Source organism: Gadus chalcogrammus, chromosome 14 (assembly GCF_026213295.1).
Source record: "Gadus chalcogrammus isolate NIFS_2021 chromosome 14, NIFS_Gcha_1.0, whole genome shotgun sequence".
In the NCBI taxonomy this organism is placed as follows: domain Eukaryota; kingdom Metazoa; phylum Chordata; class Actinopteri; order Gadiformes; family Gadidae; genus Gadus; species Gadus chalcogrammus.
In genome coordinates this window covers 28,313,692-28,341,468 of record NC_079425.1, presented here as the reverse complement: position 1 = coordinate 28,341,468, position 27,777 = coordinate 28,313,692, and the positions used below count along the sequence as shown (strand labels likewise).

At 46.9% G+C, this 27,777-nt stretch overlaps 1 protein-coding gene across 3 annotated transcripts in view; it reads left to right on the top strand.

Moving 5' to 3' along the window:
- itfg1 (integrin alpha FG-GAP repeat containing 1) overlaps positions 1–27,777 on the top strand; it is a 146,870-nt gene that overhangs the window by 74,468 nt on the left and 44,625 nt on the right. For all 3 annotated transcript variants that reach the window (XM_056607452.1, XM_056607453.1, XM_056607454.1), the window contains one exon: positions 958–1,066. In XM_056607452.1, coding sequence (XP_056463427.1) covers positions 958–1,066 — 109 coding nt within the window. The remainder of the gene's footprint in view (positions 1–957; positions 1,067–27,777) is intronic.

Below are 27,777 nucleotides of genomic sequence, written 5' to 3'. Positions count from 1 at the left end.
TTACTCCTGTGTATCCCTCCTGTATCTACTGTATCTCTCCTGTATCTCCTCTTCAGTTGGTTATCCCCATAAGTCGGTCCCACACTGTTTATGAACTAATGAAAAATATGTTTTGGTAGTTAATATTAGTCAAACCAAAACATGAACACAACATAACATCTCTCTTTCTTGCTCCAGGCAACTCTCCCCCCCACCCTCACCCTCCCTCCCTCCCTCCTCACCTCCACCCTCTGTGTTTCTGTGTCTATCTGCGTAGGCTGTGTGAGAGTTACCGTCACTACACACCCATAGCACAGCGGCATAACAGCAGACACCTACCTCATCTTAGACTACACCTACCTCATCTAGACTACACCTAACTCATCTAGACTACACCTACCTCATCTAGACTACACCTACCTCATCTAGACTACACCTACCTCATCTAGAATACACCTACCTCATCTAGAATACACCTACCTCATCCTAGACTACACCTACCTCATCTAGACTACACCTACCTCATCTAGACTACACCTACCTCATCTAGACTACACCTACCTCATCTAGAATACACCTACCTCAGCTAGACTATATCTACCTCATCTAGACTACATCTCATCCTAGACTACACCTCATCTAGACTACACCTCATCCAGACCACACCTCATTAGACTACACCTCATCTAGACTACACCAATGCTTCCTCTCCTATTCCCTTCCCACACTGTACTGTTTATCATTTGTTGCATAAATAAATTCAGATTGGCATTGGGAGAGGAGAGGGAGACACAATGAGTGTCAGAAAAAAGGACGGGATGAAGATGGGATAAGATAAAGAAGAGATTATATTGGAACAGTCTAACAGGCATGGAGATTGACTTTAAAAGTCTCTGCATCTCCTCCTCTCCCCAGCGTCCTTAAACACATGATTGAATCGATGCCTGCCTCTCTTCTGGGCGCTGGTCTCTCTTGCAGGGCATCTTAGACATGCTGGTTCTGAGCAGAGCAGAAGGCAAGGCCGACTTCATCATCCACGCACTCAAGAACAACTTTGAGGCCGACGCCTACTTTGTGAAGGTTATCGGTAAGTCACTGCCCCCCCGACCACATGCAGGCTATTTTAGGCTTAAGCTAAAGTAGGATGGCCTCATGCATTTTAATAACAAAAGGCTGTCAGAACATACTGGTACCATGGGGTTGATGATGATCACACATCAGGAACCATCGCTCCTCGTCTCCTCTGCTGAGGTTCGGGTCAGGCTTGTTGTCCACACCTTGGTTCTTGATACGGTACGATGATATGGTGCTTTGATCTGAATATGTCTAAATAACAAGAACGTGTGATTATCTGCTCCTGACACTTAATAATAGAATGTGTACTTTTGGACAGCTTTTCCCCTCCCTGAGTTGTCATGTTTTTATTTTGTATCATTTGTGTTTTTCCGTTCATAGTTTTTGCATAGTGTACCAGCATTAGCAAACGGCAGACTGGCCTGGGGCTTTAGAAACTGCCCTCATCGCTGCTCATTAGCACAGAGAAACAGGCAGCATTGCACTACAGACCGCCCTGCCGCAACACAAAGGAAAGAACCAGGCTACAAATAGACACAAACACTCATTAGAGCTGTCGTCTGAAAGGCTGTGTGTGTACATATATATATATTAGTGATGGGCACGAGTAGTAAATTCCAAACTCGAGTAATCGATTCCTCGAGGATCAATCGAGTACTCGTTTAATCAAATCTATTTTTAGAATGCAACGCATCTGCAGCAGGAATAGGCCTAATGATGAACGGCAATATTACCAACCAAACATGTAATGTTTATTCTCCATCAAAACAGTCAGAGTTATCAGAGTATTCATTATTTATTTTTGCAAACGTTCAAAACACATTTTCCTTACAAAAATTGATATGCGTCTCACAATTTAAATCACGTTGAACCAAGGCCTGTAACGGTTTAAAAAAAAAAAAAACGAAACAAGTAGCCTAACCATTGAAATTAATTTAAAGCTGCAAATAAAACGGCAGCAATGGACTATGGAAATACTCAGCGTTGTGATCTTCTCTACACGGCCGTGATTACAGCTGCGTCTTGCGGCGGTGAAAATAGCCGACAAACTTGGTTGCTGCGGGTCTGCTTTCCCGAACTCACCGTTGTGTTTCAGGAGCATATGTTGCCGCATAGTACTTGTAGTACTCAGGTAGCTCGATTTCGCTTGGCATATTTTACATTTCACCTTATGATCTCCTATTTCTTTCAAGTATTTCAATTCTTCGCTTATCTCTTAACTTTTTGAATTCTGGCGTAGCTTCACACGGAACGGCACGCCCCACACATAAATTTGATACATTTCATTTTCTTTGTGCCCACGGCATGCGTTAATAATAATAATAATAATAAATTAAATTTATATAGAGCTTAATATGGTACTCTAAGACGCTTTACAAACGCGTTAGTGGCGCCGCACAGACAATTGATACATTTCCTTCAGAAAACTTTGTTTGTGTGAGTATATGCAAACTCGAGTTTGCCTGTCCACCAACCGAGTTAATTTGTAACGAGGAGTAATCGATTCCTCACGCCCATCCCTAATATATATATATATTGTGGTGACCCGGCTCAAGGAACAAGAGTCTCGGATTCTCAAACTGCCAACAAGGCACGTTTATTAAGTCCCAACAACGGAAAAAAAGGGGAATCACCCGTCAATGCAAACTATAACAAACTAAAGAGTCTGGGCTCCGTGAGCCACTGGGGATGCTGTGGCCGTGTCTCACGCGCTGTCCCGGTATCCAGGTGAGGTATTCCTTCCGTGGTCTCCTGTGGTCTTCTCTAGACCGGGTCCCGGGCCAAAGGTCCATCCGGGTAGGGAATCTCGCTCCGCTCTCTGCTCCCACATGGGTCACGTACCTCCTGTTCCAGACTACCTCTCAGCTTCTCTTTTATAGCCCTCACCTGGGTCTGATTGGCCTGGTACACAGGTGTCTCCTGTTGGCGTTGAGTGGGACCTTCTCAAAGCGACCCTTGGCGCCCTCTGGGGGAAAAGGGTGGTAGACAGCACGTATTACCTGCCCTCTGGGCTTCCAGGCCTGCCGTGTCGGGGCCGGGTTGCCACACTCCTCCCCCCTTAGATGTAGCCCCGGGGCACCTCTGACTGCCCAGAGGCATGCGTCCCGACGGGACAGGGCATCAGCATTGGCGTGCTCCCGCCCTGGTCGGTGGTCCACTTTGAAGCGGTAGTCCTGTAGGGCCAGGAACCACCTTGTCACCCTGGCGTTTGTATCCTTGGCGGTGGCCATCCACTTGAGCGGGGCATGGTCCGTCACCAGGGTGAACTCCCGGCCCAGAAGGTAGTACCGCAGCTTGTCTATGGCCCACTTGATGGCCAGGGCCTCCTTCTCCACGGTGGAGTAGTTCCTTTCATTCGGGAGGAGTTTCCTGCTAATGTATGTCACTGGGTGCTCCTCCGCGTCCCGGACCTGCGAGAGGACCGCTCCAAGGCCCACCTCTGAGGCGTCGGAGTGGACTATAAGGGGCAGAGTAAAATCAGGCGTTAATAGTATTGGCTCGGAGCATAGGGCCCGTTTAAGGAGACTGAATGCTCCCTCTGCTGCCTCCGACCAGGTAACGCGGTCCGGCAGGGCCTTCCGGGTCAGGTCATGTAGGGGGCTTGCCAGGGTGGCGAAACTGGGAATGAACCTTTGATAGTACCCTACCAGACCGAGGAAGGACTTGACTTGCTTCTTGGAGGTGGGGCGGGGCCAATCCAGGATGGCCTTCACCTTGGCCTCCTGCGGTCGGACGTTCCCGCGACCGACTCTGTAGCCCAGGTATGAGGCCTCCTCCAAGCCCAGACGGCACTTGGCGGGGTTGGCGGTGAGACCCGCCCTCCTCAGCTCCCCCAGGACCGCTCTTAGGTGTCTCAGGTGGATGTCCCAGCTGGCGCTATGGATGATGATGTCATCAATGTACGCGGCGGCGTAGGCCTGGTGTGACCGCAGGAGACGGTCCATCATGCGCTGGAACGTTGCCGGAGCTCCATGCACCCCGAAGGGGAGCACCGTGTACTGGTATAGTCCTCCGGGGGTCGCGAACGCCGTTTTCTCCCGGGCGGTCTTGCTGAGGGGGACCTGCCAATATCCCTTGGTAAGGTCGAGGGTGGTGAGGTACCGAGCGGGCCCGAGCCGCTCGATGAGTTCGTCAACCCGGGGCATTGGGTACGCGTCGAACTCCGAGACCTCGTTCAGCCTCCTAAAGTCATTGCAGAATCGAAATGATCCATCTGGCTTCGGGACCAGGACGATTGGGCTGGACCAGGCGCTGTGTGACTCCTCGATCACCCGGAGCTGGAGCATTTTCTTGACCTCCTCCCGTATGGCGACCCGACGGGCCTCTGGGACCCGGTAGGGGGGTACGCGTACCGTGACGCCTGCCTCTGTCCGGATGTCGTGTTGAGCGACCGTTGTTCTCCCGGGAAGCTCGGAGAACACGTCCTGGTGTTGCAACACCACGTCATTGAGGTCTTGTTTCTGGCTGGGGCTGAGGTCCTCGCCCATCGGGACCTCCGGTACACCTTGCCGGGCGACGAGGGCCACGGGGACCGGCACCGGTGGGGTTGTCCCGGCCTTCCACTGCTTCAAGAGGTTGACATGATACAGCTGGGTGGGCTTGCGCCTCCTCGGCTGCCGCACCCGGTAGTTCACCTCCCCCACGCGGTCGATCACCTCATACGGTCCCTGCCACTTGGCCAGGAACTTGCATTCGGCAGTAGGGATGAGAACCAGGACCCACTCCCCCGGCTGGAAGAGACGCAGCTGGGCCCCGCGGTTGTAGGTCCGCGCCTGGGCCTGCTGTGCCTGGTGCAGATGCTCCCGTACTATGGGCCAGACCTGCGCCATTCTCTCCCGTACCTGCTCGACATGGTCCACTAGGGTACGATGGGGGGAGGGTTGGCTCTCCCAGGCTTCTTTAGCCAGATCTAGTAGTCCCCTTGGCCGCCGTCCGTACAGTAGTTCAAAGGGGGAAAACCCTGTCGAGGCCTGGGGTACCTCTCTCACCGCGAAGAGGACGTGAGGGAGGAGCTGGTCCCAGTTCTTTCCGTCTCTCTCCATGGTCTTCTTCAGCATGTGCTTTAAGGTTTTGTTGAACCTTTCCACCAGCCCGTCCGTCTGGGGGTGGTACACTGAAGTCCTCAGCTGCTTCACCTGCAGGAGACTGAGAAGCGCTTTTAGCACACGCGACATAAAACATGACCCTTGGTCTGTTAAAATCTCCCGTGCTATCCCCACCCGACTAAAAAGCAACATTAGCTCCCGGGCTACGGCCTTAGCGGTGGCGGCGCGGAGGGGTAGGGCTTCCGGGTACCGGGTGGCATAGTCAACCATGACTAATATGTATCGGTGTCCCCGGCTGGTCTTGGGGAGAGGGCCCACAATGTCTAGGGCCAGTCGGTCAAAGGGTACCTCAATGATAGGCATCGGTATCAGCGGACTCCGGATCGAGGGTCTCGGGGCCGTCCGCTGGCACTCCGGGCACGCCTGGCAGTACTCCGTAACGTCCTTCTTTATCCCGGGCCAGTAGAACCGGTCTAGGATCCGTTCCCTAGTCTTGTCCATGCCTAAGTGTGCCCCTAGGACGTGTGTGTGGGCCATGAAGAGGACTTTACTGGTGTACGGGCGAGGCACCACCAACTGCTCTACTACTACTCCCGCCCTCTCGGTTACCCTATACAGTAGGCCTGACCTGGTGCAGAAGTGCGGGTACGGTAGGGTACTCACCGAGTCCCTGGCGCGACCGTCATGGGCGACAACGTGGCTCCAGGCGTTTTTCAGGGGGTCATCCTGCAGTTGAGCGGTGGCGAAATGTCCGGGACGGTCCGACCCCCTCCCGGTTGGGGGGAAGTCCGAGAGCTCCGTGAGGGGGGAACTCTCCGTCTCTCCTAACCCGGCAGGTCGCTCCGACGCTGTCAGGGTGTCGGGGGTCCCCGGCGGGTCAAGGCGATGAGTCTCGCCGGGTGGGCGGGCTGGTGTGCCTGGTGGTGTTGGGCCGTCTCTTCCGGTGCCGTCTCCCTCTCCAGATGTCTCAGCTGGGGAGGAGTGTGGTGCCCGGGCTCCGTAGGCGTGACGAACTGGTTGTCGGTGTCGCCTCGGCTGCGGTCGGGGCGGTCGGGGTCCTGGCTCCGCGTTCCAGAGCCGGTGGAAGATGGGGCAGTCTCTCCCGATCAATAGGGGCACCGGGAGATTGGGTACGACCCCGGCCCTTACGGTGAAGGCCCCTCGGGGGGTCCGCACGACCACATGGCACGTGTCATAGGTGCGGGTGTCCCCATGAACACAGGTGACCTCCATCGGTTCCCCCGTCCTTCCGCCGGCTAGGTCGGGCCGGATGAGGGTGACGACACTCCCCGTGTCGACGAGGGCCTGAGTGTCCTTATCGCCCACCCGAGCCGGGAGGTTCGGGGCTCCGGCCTCCTGATGCGCCCAACAGGTGGCGAGTAGACACGGTCCTCGCCGGTCCCTACGGGTGTCGATCGGGCGGGGCTGTGGCCGGGTGGCGCTGTTTAGCTGTCGGGCCACCTGCCAGTTCTCGAGCTGGCGGGTCAGCTCGTCCACCGTGGTCGGATGGTTGGTGGCGATGGTTCTCTGGGCTTCCGGCGGTAGCTGGCGGATGGTGTTGTCCAGTAACACCCGGTCGAGAGCGTTGGGACCATCCTCTCCCGCGAGCCATCTCCTGATGAGCCGCGCGTGCTGGGCGATCTGGGACCTCACGGCGCCCTTGGGGTCGAAGCGCCAGTTGTGGAACCGTTGGGCCCTGGCCGCCAGGCTATGTCCATAGTACGCCAGTACCGCCTGCTTGAGGGTCTGGTACTCACTCGCCTGTTCTGGGGTCAGGTCCTGGCTCGCCTGCTGTGCGGGTCCCGTGAGGAAGGGGGCCACGATGTGTGCCCACTGGTCCTCCGGCCATCTTTCTCTCCGAGCCGTCCTCTCGAAGACCTCCAAGTAGGCCTCGACATCGTCCTCTGGTCCTAACTTGGTTAGCCGGCTGGTGGGCGCTGAGATCGGAGAGACGTCCGGGGAGCGCATTTCCAGCCGTATGACGGCCTGCCGGAGGAGGGCCCTTTCCTCGACGGCGTCTCGCAGGAGGGCGGCCGCAGCTGCGGCCCCGTCTGGGTTCTGCATTCGGGGCGGGTGGTCCCGAAAAAAATTGCAGGAAAAACTGTTGCGTGGTCGGATTGCCTGCATTCTCCACCATATGTGGTGACCCGGCTCAAGGAACAAGAGTCTCGGATTCTCAAACTGCCAACAAGGCACGTTTATTAAGTCCCAACAACGGAAAAAAAGGGGAATCACCCGTCAATGCAAACTATAACAAACTAAAGAGTCTGGGCTCCGTGAGCCACTGGGGATGCTGTGGCCGTGTCTCACGCGCTGTCCCGGTATCCAGGTGAGGTATTCCTTCCGTGGTCTCCTGTGGTCTTCTCTAGACCGGGTCCCGGGCCAAAGGTCCATCCGGGTAGGGAATCTCGCTCCGCTCTCTGCTCCCACATGGGTCACGTACCTCCTGTTCCAGACTACCTCTCAGCTTCTCTTTTATAGCCCTCACCTGGGTCTGATTGGCCTGGTACACAGGTGTCTCCTGTTGGCGTTGAGTGGGACCTTCTCAAAGCGACCCTTGGCGCCCTCTGGGGGAAAAGGGTGGTAGACAGCACGTATTACCTGCCCTCTGGGCTTCCAGGCCTGCCGTGTCGGGGCCGGGTTGCCACAATATATATATATATATATATATATATATATATATATATATATATATATATATATATATATTTATTTATGCTGTCAAGCGATTAAAATATTTTATTTTGATTAATCGCATTAATGTCATAGTTTACTCACGATTAATCGCGAACAATCGCGATTAATCACAAATGTTTTTTCTATGCTAAATATCCCTTGATTTCTTTGTCCCATTAATTGTTCTCATTTTAATGCTCTTATCAACATGGAGAAGTGCATTGGCTTGCCTTGTGCAAATGTTTTTTTATTGATAACAACATTGGCATATACTGATCAAAACAGGACGATATAAAAAAAAAGCCTATAGTGCAATTAAACGATGAATATACCAACATACTGCCTTGAACATAGCAGTCAGGCTACTGCTTCTTTGTTTTGAGCCAGCCTTTTTTAATAAAAGAATTGTACGGAACCCGTAAAGGGACATGAAGTAAGTAAAGTAAACGTTTCTCATGAGCACGTGAAAGTATCTCGCGCGCACGAGAAAGTATCTCATGCGCACGAGAAAGTATCATACGCATATCACTGGCTGTGTGTGTGTGTGTGTGTGTGTGTACTTTAAATGTGAATAAGTGCACATGTAAATCTCGATTTTATTTTAATAAAGTATTGATTGTTCAGCATGATGCAGTCTAGTGATTTGGGGTAACGTCTGTGAAGTGTCCCTACCAAAGCTGAGACCAAACTTACGCCCATGGAATAAAGTACCCATCCTGTCAAGAATCGGTGGCCGCTTCATTCCGACCATATTCCGACCTATAAGGCACACTAACCATCTCGTAGTTGGAGGCAAAAGAGTATACGCGCTCCAATAGTGCGAGATAAAAATATAGCACATTCATTTTAATGATTTTATCTTGTGTGTGCCCGTGCCAGCGATAAATCACACACAAGCTAAAATCATTCAAATTAATGTACTTTATTTTTATCTCAAATTATTGGATCACGTATACTCTCTTGCGCTCCGCCTCCAACTACGAGATGGTTAGTTACATCTTTCCTCCTGTCGGCTCCCTGACCGAGGAGCACAGGTGATACGTTCCCTCCAGGACGGATGCTCTCTCGGTGGCATCACCCATCACCATGACCGACAGTGAGTCTGCTTATAGGTCGGAAAAGGGCTGTACGGTATGGACTAAAATGTATGTCACGGTATGATTTGAGGAATAGACGGTAATGGTATTATATCACGGTATGTTAATTTTATCTTCTAATTTCGATATAAATGCCTCTGAACGGGTAAAATACTGGAAAGGCAGCAAAACCGCATAATATTTTTTAAAATCTTTTCTCAAGTTACTTCCATCTCTGAAAAACACTAACGTTTAATAGTATGGATTTGTTTCTCCACTTGCTTGCGGACCTTGCCGTATAGTTTTGGCATCTCAATTTGGCTGAATTGTGTGCGGGCATGTAACGCGTACCTGGGATCGAGTGTTTTGACCATCTCTTTAAAGCCCTTTCTATCGACATTTTGAAAGGGAACCATTTCCTTAGACAGGTAAACAGTGACAACGTTTGTCATCTCGTTCCACCACTGGCATTTTGTAAGGACTGGCTTTCAAAATGCCTGCGGAAGCAATGTCTGATTGCAGAGACGGCTTCACGCTACCAGCGTCTGTCTCGTACGTTGTGGAATGAGAGCTCATGAAGGGACTATTGCGCAAGCACGCAGGAGCGCTTGCTGCGCACCTGCGTACTTGCGCAATAGCATACTGCCTGAGAAGGCAGTATCGCTGGCAATCTTTCCCTGGGAAAAGTCACGTGGTGCCGAATTGAAAAAGGAACTATGTTTCGTTACCATATTTTCAGTAGTTGCTCGTAACTTTACTTTTTACATGAAAAAGTAGTTAGGGAAATGTATTAACGCATTACTTACTTTGTGACGCGTTACACACAACATTGTCTACCGGTCACACCGGTCCCGAGGTAACGTCAAAATCCATACCGTAGCGCAAATTCACACCGGTATACCTTCAGCACCGTTTATACCGTACACCCCTAGGTCGGAATATGATGGAATGAAGCGGCCACAGATTCTTGACAGGCTGGGTACTTTATTCTTACACACAACCGGACTCGTTCATTACTTCACTAGACTGACACGCACGCTATCGCTCGCTCTCCTCGCTCGTCCAGCTAACTCGCTGACGACACACACACACACACACACACACACACACACACACACACACACACACACACACACACACACACACACACACACACACACTGCCAGTGATATGCGCACGATATTTCCCCGTGCTCATGAGATACCTTCTCGTGCGCACCAGATACTTTCTCGTTCTCACGAGAAACTTTAATTTTTCTACGGAATTCTACGGAACCCTTTACGGGTTCCGTAGAATTGCGTTAATCGCACGATAAAAAAATGAACGCCGTTAAGATTGGTTTGCGTTGACGCCGTTAATAACGCATTTAACTGACAGCATATATATTAGTGGTGGGCCGTTATCGGCGCTAACGGCTGCGTTAACGCAAAACTTTTATCGCGCGATAAAAAAAATATCGCAGTTAATCTATTTTCAAACACTTCCTCGTTCTATTTTCAAACACTTCCTCGCGCGATAAAAAAAATATCGCCGTTAATCTATTTTCAAACACTTCCTCGTTCGGACCCATCACGTGACTGAACTAACAAATCAGAAGCTAGAATTTAGACTGAGGTAAACGTGAGGGAATCAGAGAGGCAGATTCAACAGAATATCCTGACTGTGTTAAACATGTAAATATGTAATAATTGTGTAACATAAATATGTAAATGATTAACTGACTAAAAATTTTAAGTACATTTCTAGCAAATTAACTTCAATATAAATTATATTAATTTATTCTACAACTTTCAAATATTTAACTTCTAAACCTTACATTATTATGGATTATTACACGGCTCTTCTCAATGCTGTAGACTGCTCCATTCACTTGCATGGGCCTTCCCAACGTTCAGCATCCAATTATTTTTGTTTATGCTCCGTTCAGTTGCATGGGCACTTCACAACTTCCGGCTGTGAATTATATTTGATAAATCACCATTGCCCAGTATAATTGACCGCTGTCAAGGTAAACAAACAGATTTGCCATTTTTTTTCAGCCGTTTGCCATTTTAATCTAGATTAAAAAAAAAAATCTATGCCCACCACTAATATATATATATATATATATATTCGAGATCTCAACCTAAGGTTCACCAGTAGAAGGCATTATCCTGTTGAGCCACTGACATTCCTGAACTGCATTAAGCCTCATTCACATGGTGAGTATGTCTATTGATAAACTCACAACATCAAGAACACTCCAAGCACACATTTCACAAGAGAATGAAGGGCTTTCTTAAAATTGTACAGATCTGAAAATTTGCACTGTTAATGGTATCCACCTAATGATAGCCGTATGGTACAATAACTAAATAGTCATACAGGCAAAATGGGTTGATACTGTGGACGATGGGCTTTTCTATGAAATTGTGGGAAAAGTAAACATTTTTAGAGCAGAAGACCAGGGTGAAAAAGATGCATCTGATTTTAGAGATTAATATGATGAAAGAATTTTTAGTCCAGGTTAATCTAGTAAGGAGAAATAAGGCTAGTTCATAATTTTTTTAAATAGCGCCACTTTGGGTGCAGTACCACAATTTGGGTTTATGGGTAGTGGGGGATATTGGTATCCACCTAATAATATTTGTATGTTTTTTATACAATAACAAAATGGTCAGAGAAGAGAGATGGGCTAACTGCTCCAACTTTATTGGCCAATATTTCTCAAATGGAGCTAAATAAAACATATTCTGTTTTATGGTTTTTGTGAGGCTTGGTCTCAGATTTTATTTGGCGATTTTGGTGATTTTTTGATTATTTTTGTAGCCTGTGAATCTTTTTATCATGTTTGGCTTTAATATGAAATTGTGGGGAAAGTAAGGGTTTTATAGATGCATCTGATTCTATTGATTAATATTTTTGAAAGAATTTTGAGTCCAGGTCAATCTGGTGAGGAGAAATAAACCTAATTCATGATTGTTTACAATAGCGCAACCTTTGGGTGCAGTACCAAATTTGGGTTTATGGGTAGTGGGGGTTATTGGTGACCATACCTGAAAATAAAAGAGTTTTCGATTTACGGTATAGTCTGCAGTATGACTTTTACAGAATTAGGGGACCAAGCAGCTTCGCTGCTCGGACCCCTTTATCCAAAATTATATGAATTTAAACCAATGCACTATTGCAATTATTTTGCACATAAACATTTTTAAACCAATTCCTAGGTTACAATATGTCATAGGCCCTGACAAAATGATCCGGGTTGTGTTGTGCAAAAAATATAAAATACAAAAACTTGAAATAGAATACATATCAAAACCTGCTGGCAAACTCCATTAACGTATGAAACTACGGAGGCTGGAAAAAGAGAACACTCAGACTCTCACACACCCCGACTCAGGGCATGCAAAGTGAGTATAGGGAGAACAGGAAATATGTGTCAAAGAAGAACAGTGTCTCTGTGATTGTGATTGTGTGTTAGTGTGTGAGTTTGTGTGATTTGAGAGGATGTCTGATTGGCTGTGTGTGTGAGTTTGTTTGATTGTTACTGTGTGAGAGGTTTTGTTTGTCTCTTACAGTTTCAGAATCAGCGGTTTCTTCCATTTTCTCGACTAACCCAGATAGTCGCTAAAATCTGCGTGTTCTGCTCCTGTGTCATAGCAACATAGCACGCCACGGACACTACTTTGACGCGGAACCTGAGCCATTAAAAAAAGTGTGCGACACTGTTGAGCCACATGACGACACTTGTCATGTGACTCAAGTGGCAAAATCGATTGGCAAAATCATTTTGTCTGTTTTTTATTGGTTAAAATGGTCACGTGAAATGTTGGTTGAAGACGTCCCTCAAGGAGAGAAATAGATCTTGCACGCAATAAAAAAAAATATATAAAAAAAGAAAGTAACGACCGTTGTAGCCAAATGGAACGGCGTAAAAGTACCGTTCTTTCTTCAAATATATACTCAAGTAAAAGTATGTTCCAATAAAATTACAATTTATCCAGAAAGTTACTCAAGTATTTGTAACGGAGTAAATGTAGCGCATTTACTACCCATCTCTGTATATATACAGTATATGTATGTATGTATGTGTATATATATATATTTATGTGTGTATATATGTGTGTGTGTGTATACATATATATATATATATATATATATATTAGGGCTGTCAGTTAAACGCGCTATTAACGGCGTTAACGCAAACCAATTTTAACGACGTTAATTTTTTTAACGCGCGATTAACGCAAATTCATATTTGAAAAAAATAATACATATATTTTTTTTCTTTGGCTCAAAACAAAGAAGCAGTAGCCTGACTGCCATGATCGAGGCAGTATGTTTGTACTTTCATCGTTTAATTGCACTATAGGCTTTTTTTTGTATCTTCCTGCTTTGATCAGTATATGCCAATGTTGCTATCAATAAAAAAACATTAGCACAAAGCAAGCTGATGCACTTCTCCATGTCGATAAGAGCATTAAAATGAGAACAATTAATGGGACAAAGATATCAAGGGATATTTAGCATAGAAAAAAGATTTGCGATTAATCTGAGTTAACTATGACATTAATGCGATTAATCACGATTAAATATTTTAATCGTTTGACAGCCCTAATATATATATATATATATATATATATGTATATATATGTGTGTGTATATATATATATATGTATATATATGTGTGTGTATATATATATATATATATGTATATATATGTGTGTCTATATATATATATGTTTGTGTGTATATATATATATATATGTTTGTGTATATGTGTGTGTATGTATATACGTGTGTATATATATATATATATACGTGTGTATATATTTATATATGTGTATATGTATGTATGTATATATATATGTATGTATGTGTATATACAGTGGGGCAAAAAAGTATTTTGTCAGGGGTCATGGGGTCATTGGTCATGGGGTCATTGGGGTCATTGTCATGCTGAAAGACCCAGCCACGTTTCATCTTCAGTGCCCTTGCTGATGGAAGGAGGTTTTCACTCAAAATCTCACGATACATGGCCCCATTCATTCTTTCCGTCACACAGATCAGACGTCCTGGTCCCTTGGCAGAAAAACAGCCCCAAAGCATGATGTTTCCACCCCCATGCTTCACTGTAGGTATGGTGTTCTTTGGATGCAACTCAGCATTCTTTCTCCTCCAAACACGACGAGTTGAGTTTTTACCAAAAAGTTATATTTTGGTTTCATCTGGCCATATGACATTCTCCCAATCCTGTTCTGGATCATCCAAATGCTCTCTAGCCAACTTCAAACGGGCCCGGACATGCACTGGCTTTAGCAGGGGGACACGTCTGGCACTGCAGAATTTGAGTCCCTGGCGGCGTAGTGTGTTAGTGATGGTAGCCTTTGTTACTTTGGTCCCAGCTCTCTGGAGGTCATTCATTAGGTCCCCCCGTGTGGTTCTGGGATTTTTGTTCACCGTTCTTGTGATCATTTTGACCCCACGGGGTGAGATCTTGCGTGGAGCCCCAGATCGAGGGAGATTATCAGTGGTCTTGTATGTCTTCCATTTCCTAATAATTGCTCCCACAGTTGATTTCTTCACAACAAGCTGCTTACCTATTGCAGATTCAGACTTCCCAGCCTGGTGCAGGTCTACAATTGTGTTTCTGGTGTCCTTTGACAGCTCTTTGGTCTTGGCCATAGTGGAGTTTGGAGTGTGACTGTTTGAGGTTGTGGACAGGTGTCTTTTATACTGATAAGGCGTTCAAACAGGTGCCATTAATACAGGTAACGAGTGGAGGACAGAGGAGCCTCTTAAATAAGAAGTTACAGGTCTGTGACAGCCAGAAATCTTGCTGGTTTGTAGGTGACCAAATACTTATTTTCCACCATAATTTGCAAATAAATTATTAAATAAATCAGACAATGTGATTTTCTGGATTTTTTTTTTCATTTTGTCTCTCATAGCTGAGGTATACCTATGGAAAAATATATATTTTTCCATAGGTATATATATATATATATATATATGATATGGATATATGTAAATGAATATAATATATGTTTGCAGCCTCTTAAGGGGGACATATTATGAAAACAACACTTTTCCTGGGATTTGGGTCTGTTCATGATTATTTTAGTGAGATATGCATTTCTGAAAGTATCCCGCCTACAGTTACCAAACAAGCGAGTCAGTTTCGGCGCCCCCTCCTACGTAGGACGGGGGCACACTTGAATATTACCTCCCACTTCCCACTCCCCTCAAATCAGAGCATAGCTACGATTTTGGCGACTAGAGGACGAACAGCTCCGCCGGGGGGAACTCGGCGGCAGCCTGGCAGCTCAGCTCCGGGAGTACAATCCCTTTCTCTGCCGGACTGCCGCCGAGCTCCCCCAACCAGAGCTGCCGGACTGCAGTCGGCAGTCCGGAGGAGGAGACATGGAGGAGGAAGGGATTGTACTCCCGGAGCTGAGCTGCCAGACTACCGCCAAGCTACCCCCCGCCGAAGCTGGCAGTCTGGCAGCTCCGGCGGTGTACTCCGGGAGCTGAGCTGCCGCTGAAGCTTTCCGGCTGCTCCGGCGGGTGTACTCCGGGAGCTGAACTGTCGCCGAAGCTGGCAGCTCTGGCGTGGTGAGCTCAGCGGCAGTCCGGCTGCTCAGCTCCCTGAGTACAATCCCTTTCTCCTCCATGTCGCGGTTCATGGACTTCAGAGAGTCAAGGCCAAAGTTCCTTTCCCCGAATTCTTCTCAACCATGGCCGAGATATCCCCCACTGGAAGTACCAGAGACGTCTTACACAGTCTTTATGATTCATAATATCATCCAAGGCGCAAATAGCTTTTGCCCTTGATATTAGATATAATATTATATAAATACCTGTATATAATATTATTATTTTATTATATTATAATATATAGATATAGAGCTCCAGGCATGGACCTATTAAAGAGGCTCCAGGTGTCCGCAAACACTTCTCCTCCATGCTGCGGTTCAGTCTGACAGCTCATTGGTCAATGGGCAGCAGCTCATTTGCATTAAAGCTACAGACACCAGAAACAGCTGGTGAAGGGGCTCTCTATTTCAGTCTGAAGGGACTGAAATAGAGAGGAATAGTGGTACGTGATTTTTTTTTCAGCTTCAAAAACATGTTTTCTGGAACTCAAATACTATGTTTACGTGTTGGGAAAACACCATAGTATGTCTCCTTTAAGAGAATAATCTCCATAAAATGCGGAGCTGCCAAATGTGACTTTGTGTTCTTCCTGCATAACACACACACACACACACACACACACACACACACACACACACACACACACACACACACACACACACACACACACACACACACACACACACACACACACACACCTACACATGCATACACACACACCCCCCGCACACAACCCCCACAAACACGCACACATTCTCAAATATGCTCCCATACGCTCACTGCGGCAAATCAGATGCAGCAGATGCTCCTTCAGAACACCTGTTCTCCTGTCAGCGTGCTCCGTGCCAGCCCCATCTCCGGTCACTTCACCTGCATCTGCTTCCTGCCTTCTGATGGGCCCTCCTCCTTGCTAATTGGCATGCACTTACGCATCCACATCCACTTACATATCCAGAGCAATTTACACATCCACATCCACTTTCACATCCACTTACACGTCCAATTTACAGATCTACTTACACATCCACTAACACATCCACTAACACATCCACTAACACATGCATAAAACTGTCTACATACACAGTGACTATACACTGTTTGCTGAACAATGGAGACTCAGGATTTGACTTGGCTCTTGACGAATCAGGGACAATGCGATCTGGGTTTGCATACGTGTGGTACGCTAGACAAATGAATGTGAAAATCAGAAAGCAAATGCGATTAATTTGTTAGAATTTAGAACATTGACGTTGTTATGGCAACGAGTGCGGCATCATTTGGAGTAAATGGCGGCTAAATAGTTTAGTTAGTAAAGGACTGGAGTGCACTATTGGGGATAAATCCTCATCTAGATTTGTGTAAATGAACCTTTACATAGGTTTCCTGATCTCGTTTTCAACGTGAATGGTGCTTACATTCTGTACATTAATGTTCTTCAGCACAGCCTCCGGCTCATCACAGGAACCTGGAATCAATATGTTCAGGGGTTGTTCAGAATATTGTGTTCACATAAGGCCAGGTCGGGGGCTTCTGAAGGCTTGCTGCAGAGCGGCTGAGGCCATTCCGCGTGCTGCAGAGTCCTCACAGCAGAAGCTGTATCATGATGAACCCTCTGAGGTGAGTCTCAGTGTTCTCCCCCGCTGGGCTCCAGTGTTCGTACCAGAGACCGGCCGGCTGAGGCCCGGGGCGGCTGCAGGTTGATGCTCATTCTGGGATGAAAGCTGGCCCTTGTTTGGAGGTCCATATGTTGAGGATGCTCGGGGCTTTGCTTAGTATGGAGATGATGTTGGTGGTCTGTGAAGATCCTGTTTGAGCCTTGGGGGGATGAGCCGTAACATTCAGCAGCCATTGTGACTCTATGACGTGTAAGAGAACACATGAGCTTCATTCCCCTTAGGGTCCTTACTGAGCAGCAGTACACATTAGGAAAGGAGCAAACACATCGAGTGCACACAGCATAAGAGTCCAATAGGAGAGTAGAGAACGGAGTCAGCTGTAGTTACCCAACGTACAGCCAGCAATGTGACAGGGGAGGTATCATGAGGGTCAGTAGGGTTCCACTGGTGACGGTAAGGCGGTGTATGGGTCCAGATGTCCCAGGTTAACGCTACGACCACACAGTGTTTAGGGTGCATTAGAGTGATGGTGTCCGAGGTGTTCATCACATTAGCAATGATGGGCTGGCAACAGTAGCTCAGGAGGTGGAGCGGGTTGACTGGTAACCGGAAGGTTGCTAGTTCGATCTCCGGCTCCTCTTAGCTGAGTCTCAAGGTGTCCCTGAGCAGGACGCCACACCCTGACAGCTCCAAGTGGCTAAGGGGTTGCCCTGAGGGGTCGAGTCCACCGTCGGTGTGTCAATGAATGGTTGTAGGGCGCTTTGGGTAAAAGATAATGGGCTCAGAGATAATGCAGATAGTAATCCAGAGAGAAAGGGGAAGATGTAATGAACAGAGCAGAGCTCCTCTGCTCTCTGCCTCTATCTCACTAATCGATCTGTTCAGGACAGAACCTTGATTGCATTTACAAGCACTGCAGTTAGGAATGATGTGAATGATATAATACATGATATGACATTATATGATCTGTTTGTGTACTACTGTGTATACGGTATTCAAACTCCCTTCTGGAAGGTTCCTCTGAGACCAGGACCAACAGACATGAGACTATTGAACACAACAAAAAGCTCTGTTGCTTTTGACGCACAAAATAATAAATTTACATGAAGAACTAAAATAGTGAGCCAAAGCGTTTCACCCTACTGTGTTTTATTACAGCGGTAATTATTCAAATCTCAATAGACTTCACATAAACCCCATGCAGCTTAATGTCTCATCAGCGTTCTGCTATGAAATCACCTGATTTCAGAGGTTGCCCCAGAGCAGGTCAGGCCCAGCTACATTTTGATGACTTCATGGCAGTACTTGCTGTCCATTCTTATATTGAATGGAACTTAATTCCATTTGGTCTGCACACCTGCAGCTGATTCAAGTGTTTGATGGTGTAGTGAGTCTGACCTGATGAGGGGAATCATTTTAACAGATTTTGGTTAAGGTGATTTTTTTACTGATATTTCTATGTTCTCCAAATCAAAATATGATACAGAAAGTATTTGTCCAGTTGGCCTTTATGAATAAATTATGACATGCTGGGTCATTTCTAATGACAGCTGTGGTTAAGGACAGGTAAAGGGCGATGGGCTCTTGGAACTCAGTTTAATTCTTCTGCCCAGTGCAGTCGTCCCCTCCCCCCCCGTTCAGTTGATCTATGGGAAGATGAGCAGCATTCGCTCTGTAAGCCGTTGATTGAGTAAGGACAGAAGGGCAGATGGGCTGAAGACTGCCGCTGAAGAGGGGAGGAGAGGGAAGTCTTGAGCTGAGAATAAACCATACATATGAAATGATTGGTGGTAGATTGAGAGGGAGGGAGGGAAGGGGACAAACGTGCATACGTGCGTGGTTGAGTGTGTGCATTCATGGTTGAGTGTGTGCGTGTGTGCCTGCGTGTGTGGTTGAGTGCGTGGGTGCCTGAGTGCATGCAGAACTGTAGGAGTTGATTAGTTTCCTGCTCACTTATTCTGATGCAGATTAGCTGCATTCAGGAACATCTGGAGCTTTGTTCAGCAGACACACGCGTACTCTCTGCCTCCTCTACGCTGACTTCTCTCCTCTCGTCATGAGCACCATGTCTCTTTGAGTCAGATTGACTCTTTCTGATCCATTCTCTGTCCCCTCCCCACCACCCCAAAATGTTCTCCCCTACATGATGCAATCGTGTTGAATCTTATACTGTCGGACTCTGAGTCTGGAGGGCTCTGGTCACTGCTCAACAGCTTGCCAGATGTAGTCAAACCATGTCACTGATACCTCATTAATGCGGCTTGCATGTAAAAACTTCAGTTATTCTGCTTTTAATTAGACCCTTGGCCCCTGCAGAATGAAGCTCTTCTGAGAATGAATTTCTGATCAAACTGAGAAGGTTGGATTATCGGCAGAGCAGATGACTGCGCTGTGATGTTCTTTTTGTGGCCGTGAGAATCTTCCTTCAACATCTGGATGGCCCGTCCGGCCCCTGAGGAGGCTTTATGAGGCCAGGGTTAGGGCTAGGGTTAGGGTTAACCCTCACCCTAACCCTAGCGGACTGAAGGGTTAGGGTTAGGGTGAGGACTAACCCTAACCCTAACCCTTCAGTCCGCTAGCCAGGTGCCTCTTTCCGGCCTTCCCCGTCAGAGCTAGTGAGGGGGATGTTCAATGGGTTCCTGAAGATAAATGGGTTTTGGTAAATTGGTTAGAAAAGCACTTAGTCGTTTTTAAGCTATTAGCTATGATTTTAATTCCCTGCACATAAAACCCACCCACACACGAGTGCACCTCGACCGCTTTTGAACATGTGAAATCACGCAAAACATTTTCACAAGTGTTATTACTGCAGTCATTTTTCATATTGTCACACTTTTGTCAGGAATCAAATGCAAAGTTTGGCAAGAATTTCTTCCCAAAATACTTCACAACAACAACAACCACCACGCATGCAAGCCTTCAGCTAGATTTAAAAACCGGACGACAGCAGGAGGAACTATCATAAAAGAGATGTCATAGGAAGAGATGTCATAGGAAAAGATGTCATAGGAAGAGATATAATTCAAAGAGATATTATACAAAGAGATATTATAGGAAGGAATATTATAGCGAGAGTTAACATGTAAAGAGATATAATGTAAAGAGATATATTATAAAGAAATATCATATAAAGAGATATAATATCTAGACATATAGACATATGCTTTTAAGAGATGTCACATTAACAGATGTCATATGAAGAGATGTCATAGGAAGAAATATAATTCAAGGAGATATTATGCACAGATATTAAAAGAAGAAATATTATAGGAAGAGATATAATAAAGAAATATCATTCAAAGAGATATAATATGTGTACATATTCTATTTAGATATATAATATATGTACATATTCTATTTAGAGACATCATATGAAGAGATATGATCTAAAGAGATATTATATAAAGAGATATATGAAGAGATATGATATCAACAGTTATTATATCACTGCTATACCCCTGCTGTTGAAGCGTTTGATGCGTGGGCTCAGTGGACAGCGGAGAGAAAGAGCTACAGCCGAGGGCTGCATGTAACGGTGAGGGCCAGAAGTAGTGGTAGGGACCAGGTGTAACAGACCAGGTGTAGCGGTAGGGACCAGGTCTAACGTAGGGACCAGGTGTAACAGTAGGGGTCAGATGTAACTTAGGAACCAGGTGTAACGGTAGGGACCAGATGTAATGGACCAGGTGTAACGGTAGGGACCAGGTGTAACAGACTAGATGTAACGGACCAGGTGTAACGCAGTGACCCGATGTAATGGACCAGGTGAAGCGTAGGGACCAGATGTAATGGACCAGGTGTAACGGTTGGGACCAGGTGTAACAGACCAGATGTAACGGACCAGGTGTAACGTAGGGACCAGATGTAATGGACCAGGTGTAACGTATGGACCAGATGTAATGGACCAGGTCTAACGTAGGGACCAGATGTAACGGACCAGGTGTAACGTATGGACCAGATGTAATGGACCAGATGTAATGGACCAGGTGTAACGGTAGGGCGCAGGTGTAACGGTAGGGACCAGATGTAATGGACCAGGTGTAACGTAGGGACCAGATGTAAGGGACCTGATATAACGGACCAGGTGTAACGTAGGGACCAGATGTAATGGACCAGGTGTAACTGTAGGGACCAGGTTTACGGTAGGGACCAGATGTAAAGGACCAGATATAACGGACCAGGTGTAACGTAGGGACCAGATGTAATGGACCAGGTGTAACTGTAGGGACCAGGTGTTACGGTAGGGAACAGATGTAAAGGACCAGATATAATGGACCAGGTGTAACGTAGGGACCAGATGTAATGGACCAGGTGTAACTGTAGGGACCAGGTGTTATGGTAGGGACCAGATGTAAAGGACCAGATATAACGGACCAGGTGTAACGTAGGGACCAGATGTAATGGACCAGGTGTAACGGTAGGGACCAGGTGTAACAGACTAGATGTAACGGACCAGGTGTAACGCAGTGACCCGATGTAATGGACCAGGTGTAGCGTAGGGACCAGATGTAATGGACCAGGTGTAACGGTAGGGACCAGGTGTATCAGACCAGATGTAACGGACCAGGTGTAACATAGGGACCAGATGTAATGGACCAGGTCTAACGTAGGGACCAGATGTAACGGACCAGGTGTAACGTATGGACCAGATGTAATGGACCAGATGTAATGGACCAGGTGTAACGTAGGGCGCAGGTGTTACGGTAGGGACCAGATGTAATGGACCAGGTGTAACGTAGGGACCAGATGTAAGGGACCTGATATAACGGACCAGGTGTAACGTAGGGACCAGATGTAATGGACCAGGTGTAACTATAGGGACCAGGTTTACGGTAGGGACCAGATGTAAAGGACCAGATATAACGGACCCTGGTGTTACGTAGGGACCAGATGTAATGGACCAGGTGTAACTGTAGGGACCAGGTGTTATGGTAGGGACCAGATGTAAAGGACCAGATATAACGGACCAGGTGTAACGTAGGGACCAGATGTAATGGACCAGGTGTAACGGTAGGGACCAGGTGTAAAAGACTAGATGTAACAGACCAGGTGTAACGCAGTGACCCGATGTAATGGACCAGGTGTAGCGTAGGGACCAGATGTAATGGACCAGGTGTAACGGTAGGGACCAGGTGTAACAGACTAGATGTAACAGACCAGGTGTAACGTAGGGACCAGATGTAATGGACCGGGTCTAACGTGGGGACCAGATGTAACGGACCAGGTGTAACGTATGGACCAGATGTAATGGACCAGATGTAATGGACCAGGTGTAACGGTAGGGCGCAGGTGTTACGGTAGGGACCAGATGTAATGGACCAGGTGTAACGTAGGGACCAGATGTAAGGGACCTGATATAACGGACCAGGTGTAACGTAGGGACCAGATGTAATGGACCAGGTGTAACTGTAGGGACCAGGTTTACGGTAGGGACCAGATGTAAAGGACCAGATATAACGGACCAGGTGTAACGTAGGGACCAGATGTAATGGACCAGGTGTAACTGTAGGGACCAGGTGTTACGGTAGGGACCAGATGTAAAGGACCAGATATAACGGACCAGGTGTTACGTAGGGACCAGATGTAATGGACCAGGTGTAACTGTAGGGACCAGGTGTTATGGTAGGGACCAGATGTAAAGGACCAGATATAACGGACCAGGTGTAACGTAGGGACCAGATGTAATGGACCAGGTGTAACGGTAGGGACCAGGTGTTACAGACTAGATGTAACGGACCAGGTGTAACGCAGTGACCCGATGTAATGGACCAGGTGTAGCGTAGGGACCAGATGTAATGGACCAGGTGTAACGGTAGGGACCAGGTGTAACAGACCAGATGTAACGGACCAGGTGTAACGTAGGGACCAGATGTAATGGACCAGGTTTAACGTAGGGACCAGATGTAACGGATCAGGTGTAACGTATGGACCAGATGTAATGGACCAGATGTAATGGACCAGGTGTAACGGTAGGGCGCAGGTGTTACGGTAGGGACCAGATGTAATGGACCAGGTGTAACGTAGGGACCAGATGTAAGGGACCTGATATAACGGACCAGGTGTAACGTAGGGACCAGATGTAATGGACCAGGTGTAACTGTAGGGACCAGGTTTACGGTAGGGACCAGATGTAAAGGACCAGATATAACGGACCAGGTGTAACGTAGGGACCAGATGTAATGGACCAGGTGTAACTGTAGGGACCAGGTGTTACGGTAGGGACCAGATGTAAAGGACCAGATATAACGGACCAGGTGTTACGTAGGGACCAGATGTAATGGACCAGGTGTAACTGTAGGGACCAGGTGTTATGGTAGGGACCAGATGTAAAGGACCAGATATAACGGACCAGGTGTAACGTAGGGACCAGATGTAATGGACCAGGTGTAACGGTAGGGCGCAGGTGTAACATAGGGACCAGATGTAATGGTAGGGTTAGTACTCTGATGTTCGTTCGTTGGTTTGCTGACAGTGTTTGTGAGTGTGATGAAGGATGTGGGGTTGTTTGAAGGTGCATGGCTGACTGAAACAGCCAGTCAGCCTCTAGGTCAGCAAAATCAGCCAGATGAGGGCAGGAAGCAAAGCACTCAAACCCACGCACTCAGCGCCCAACATCACATTGCGTGTGTGTGTGTGTGTGTGTGTGTGTGTGTGTGTGTGTGTGTGTGTGTGTGTGTGTGTGTGTGTGTGTGTGTGTGTGTGTGTGTGTGTGTGTCTATGCGTGTGTCTATCAGTGGACCCTTATACTGACATGTGACCCTACCTGACTGCAGCGTGTGCGTTTTGACGTTTGTGCGTTTAGACGGTGGGCGTTTGGACGTTGTGCGTTCACGTGTGACCTGGTCAGACCTGAAAATAATAGAAATTGCGAATTTTTTAGACCGAAATTGCCATTGGGATTTAGTATGCTATGTTTCTTTGAGGTTCCCTATCTTCTGTATTATTAACACCACGTTGGATAGCAAGGGTCTACGTGTTATGACGAAATGAGATGACCAAATGCATGAATATATATTATGAAATAATTATTTAACTACTGAATTGTAAAAAAAAATGAAAAAGACACACACACACACACACACACACACACACACACACACACACACACACACACACACACACACACACACACACACACACACACACACACACACACACACACACACACACACACACACACACACACACACACAGCACACACACACTCACACACATTTGTATTGCTGCACTTAATCGAGAGTTCTCAAACTAAACTTCACTTATTTATTTAAATGTCCCATGGCATGAAGATCTCACTTTATGAGGTTTTCTTACATAAATATGAGTTCCCCTAGTCAGCCTATGGTCCCCCAGTTAGTAAAACTTGCGTTCGGTGTAAAACGAGCACTAGGTGTTCTGCTCGCCTTTGAGGATGGGATGTGGTCCCTTATGTCGTCATAAGGGTTCTAAGCTCCTCCCCTTTCTCTGCTTTGCCCGCCCAGAGAATTTGGCCCGCAAATGAGACACGACCGTGCGAGCGCCACGTGTGTGTGTGTGATTACACACACTGTAACGCAAGTGTTTGCTGTTGGTGTTATGGCGCATAACACGTCGGTTCTTTGACGTCTCTTGTATTTCCACAACGAGACTGTAGTTGGGGTTATCTCAGCCATGGTTGAGAAGGAATTGGGGGAAAGTAACTTTGGCTTTGACTCCCTGAAGTACATGAACTGCGACATGCTGCCTGCCAGTTGCCGCGAGGCACCACCGTCGGGAAGCACCACCGCCCGGCAGCGGGCAGCGGGCAGCGGGCAGCGGGCAGCGCGTGGTTCAGTCTACTTCAGATAGATTTGGAAGTGGAAGAACCAGAGACGTTGGGGAACCCGACGAAGTCGTTTGTGATTCATAATATCGTCTGGATGCGCACACAGCTTTTGGCCGTGATCATGTGTATTATATGATATAGATATCTATGTATTTATCATATGATATTATGTAGATATAGAGCTCCAGGACTGTAACGCAAGTGTTGTACACTTCCTTGTTATTAGGGTAACCGTTCTGCTGTTGGTGTTATGGCGCATAACACGTCGGACTCTCGTCTCTGGTATTTCCAAAACGAGACTCGTAGTGGGGGTTATCTCAGCCATGGTTGAGAATAAATGGGGGGAACAGAACTTTGGCCCTGAAGTACGTGAATCACGACATGGAGGAGAAAGGGATTGTTGGCCGCGAATGTCTCCCACTTGAGCCCCGCTTCCCGCTGCCGAGGGACCACCGCCTCGGCGCTGCAGGAGGCGGTGGTGCATAAGTGCTGACCGCTGCCGAGGTGCTGGTCCCTAGGCAGCAAGGCTCCGGCGGGAGACAACCGTGGTCAACAATCGCGGGGAACAATCCCTTTCTCCTCTATTTCGTGGTTCAGTCTACTTCAGATTGATGTGGATGTGGGAGAACCAGAGACGTCGGAGAACCCAACGCGGTCGTTTGAAATTCATATTATCGTCTGGTGGCTCACACAGCTTTTGGCTGGGATAATATATATTATATGATATATATATCTATGTATAATATAATATTATTTAGATATCGAGCTCCAGGACTCTCGTGTGTCCTAGAATATTTACAGAACACGGTTAAAGGCTGTGTGCGCCTCGCCATTGCGTTACATCCACTGTAAACAGAGTGCATGGTACCGTGGCTGCAAGCTACTCAGGGCCACACCCCCACCCTCCTCCTTGACCCGCCTCTCTCCTCCTCATTTGCATTAAAGCTACAGACACCGAAACGGCTTGGGCTGTAACGATATGCGTATCGAAACCGAAATCGCGACACTCAAAGCCACAAACCTGTCTCGCGGTGTTAGAAGGCAGAAGCGCTATACACCCTTTCTAATTCTCCGGTCAAATTGTCAGATTGAAATTTGCTAATAATTTGTCTAAATAATTGTCTGCTGACACCGCCCCCTCTTATCGATGCCGTTAGTCTGTGACGAGATGCCCTCTCTGTGATGACAGCTCTCCGTGGCTACGGAGGGTTGCATTTCTCCACAGCCGTCGAAGTCCTCATATGCGATATGAACGACATTTATCCAGAGTGGGCCAAGCGCGAAAAGAATTGCATTTGTGATCCCTGTCTCTAATGTTTTATGTGATTTGACGGGCAGTTGGTCTGCTTATAGGTCGGAATGAAGCGGGCACCGATTATTGACAGGATGGGTACTTTATTCTACCGGACTCGTTAGTTTCTCCACTAGACACACACGCTACCGCTCGCTCTCCTCGCTCATCCACTCACTCGCTGACGTCACTCACACACACACATACGCATATTGCCATTCTCGCACACACACATACGCTACTCGTAACACTATGCCTCCTTATTGCGACGTTCATGTTAGACGTTCATGTTTTCTCCCATCTATTTGAAAGTTCGGCTTTTAAACATGTTGTATTCTGTACGGCCTGATTATGTCATTATTTAAGCTACATAGCCTAATAAGAAGCACTAATAGGATATTTGACTAAACCACCAAACTAGTTGAGGGTTTTTGCCTACCTGCAAGCATCCTCCAACTGCAATCTTTGGTTATTTATTTATTAATTTAGCTATACTTTAATAGTATTCTTTCTGTTCAAATCTGTTCAGTGTTCCAAATTATTTGTTATTAAATGTTACATTAAGTTAATTGTTACATAAGTGTTGTTTAAATAAAATGCTTTTTAACTTTAAAAAAATCGTGGGATGTATCGAACAGTGGGTCAGAAATCGTGATACAAACCGAATCGTGAGTTGGTGTATCGTTACAGCCCTAAAACGGCGCATTTGGGGAAAGCTCAATGTGCGACTGGCTCGTAGTGGCTGTAGTTCTGCACCAAGGCTGAATTTCGGGAGCGTCTTCAAATACTGTGTTTGGGGCCTACTAATATCTATATTAATGCATCCATAAAGTAGCCATGGGACCTTTAAATCAAAGACTTAATGTATCTCCTCATTCAGAATGTAAACACTCTGGATGTTGTGGACACATCTCCAACCGCTCCGTTCTCACAGTCCCTCTTAACCTAAAAATAGCTCCTTCCCCCCAGCATCATCCGTCCCTCTCTTACGTCCTCCTGTGTTCATCTGAGACATACATCACACGCTGACTCATTGTTGGCCACTACAACAAACATCCCATGCACTCTGTACCGTTTTTACTGTACAGAGTGTGTAGTCTTGTGCCAGACCACTGCCATCAATATTGCACTCGAAAAATGGCTGTGTGTGTGTGTCACAGTGTGTGTGTGTGTGTGTGTGTGTGTGTGTGTGTGTGTGTGTGTGTGTGTGTGTGTGTTTGTAATATAAGCTGCGATCCCAGGATGTTTTTTCTGCTGGACATTTGGGAGCTGTTCTAGGATCTTGGTTGGGACTTTGAGTTCTCTGCTTGTTGGGAACCAGAACCCAAACAGTACAGAATCAGAGGCCCATCAGTACAGAACCAGAACCACAACAGTACAGAACCAGAGGCCTAACAGTACAGAACCAGAACCCCAACAGTACAGAACCAAAGGCCTAACAGACCAGAACCAGAGGCCTAACAGTACAGAACCCTAATCAATGTTGTTTATCCGGTTCTCCAACTTCTAGGTTGTATTGAACTCTTGACACTAACAAGCTTCACAAACACACGTACACACGAATACATACTACAAA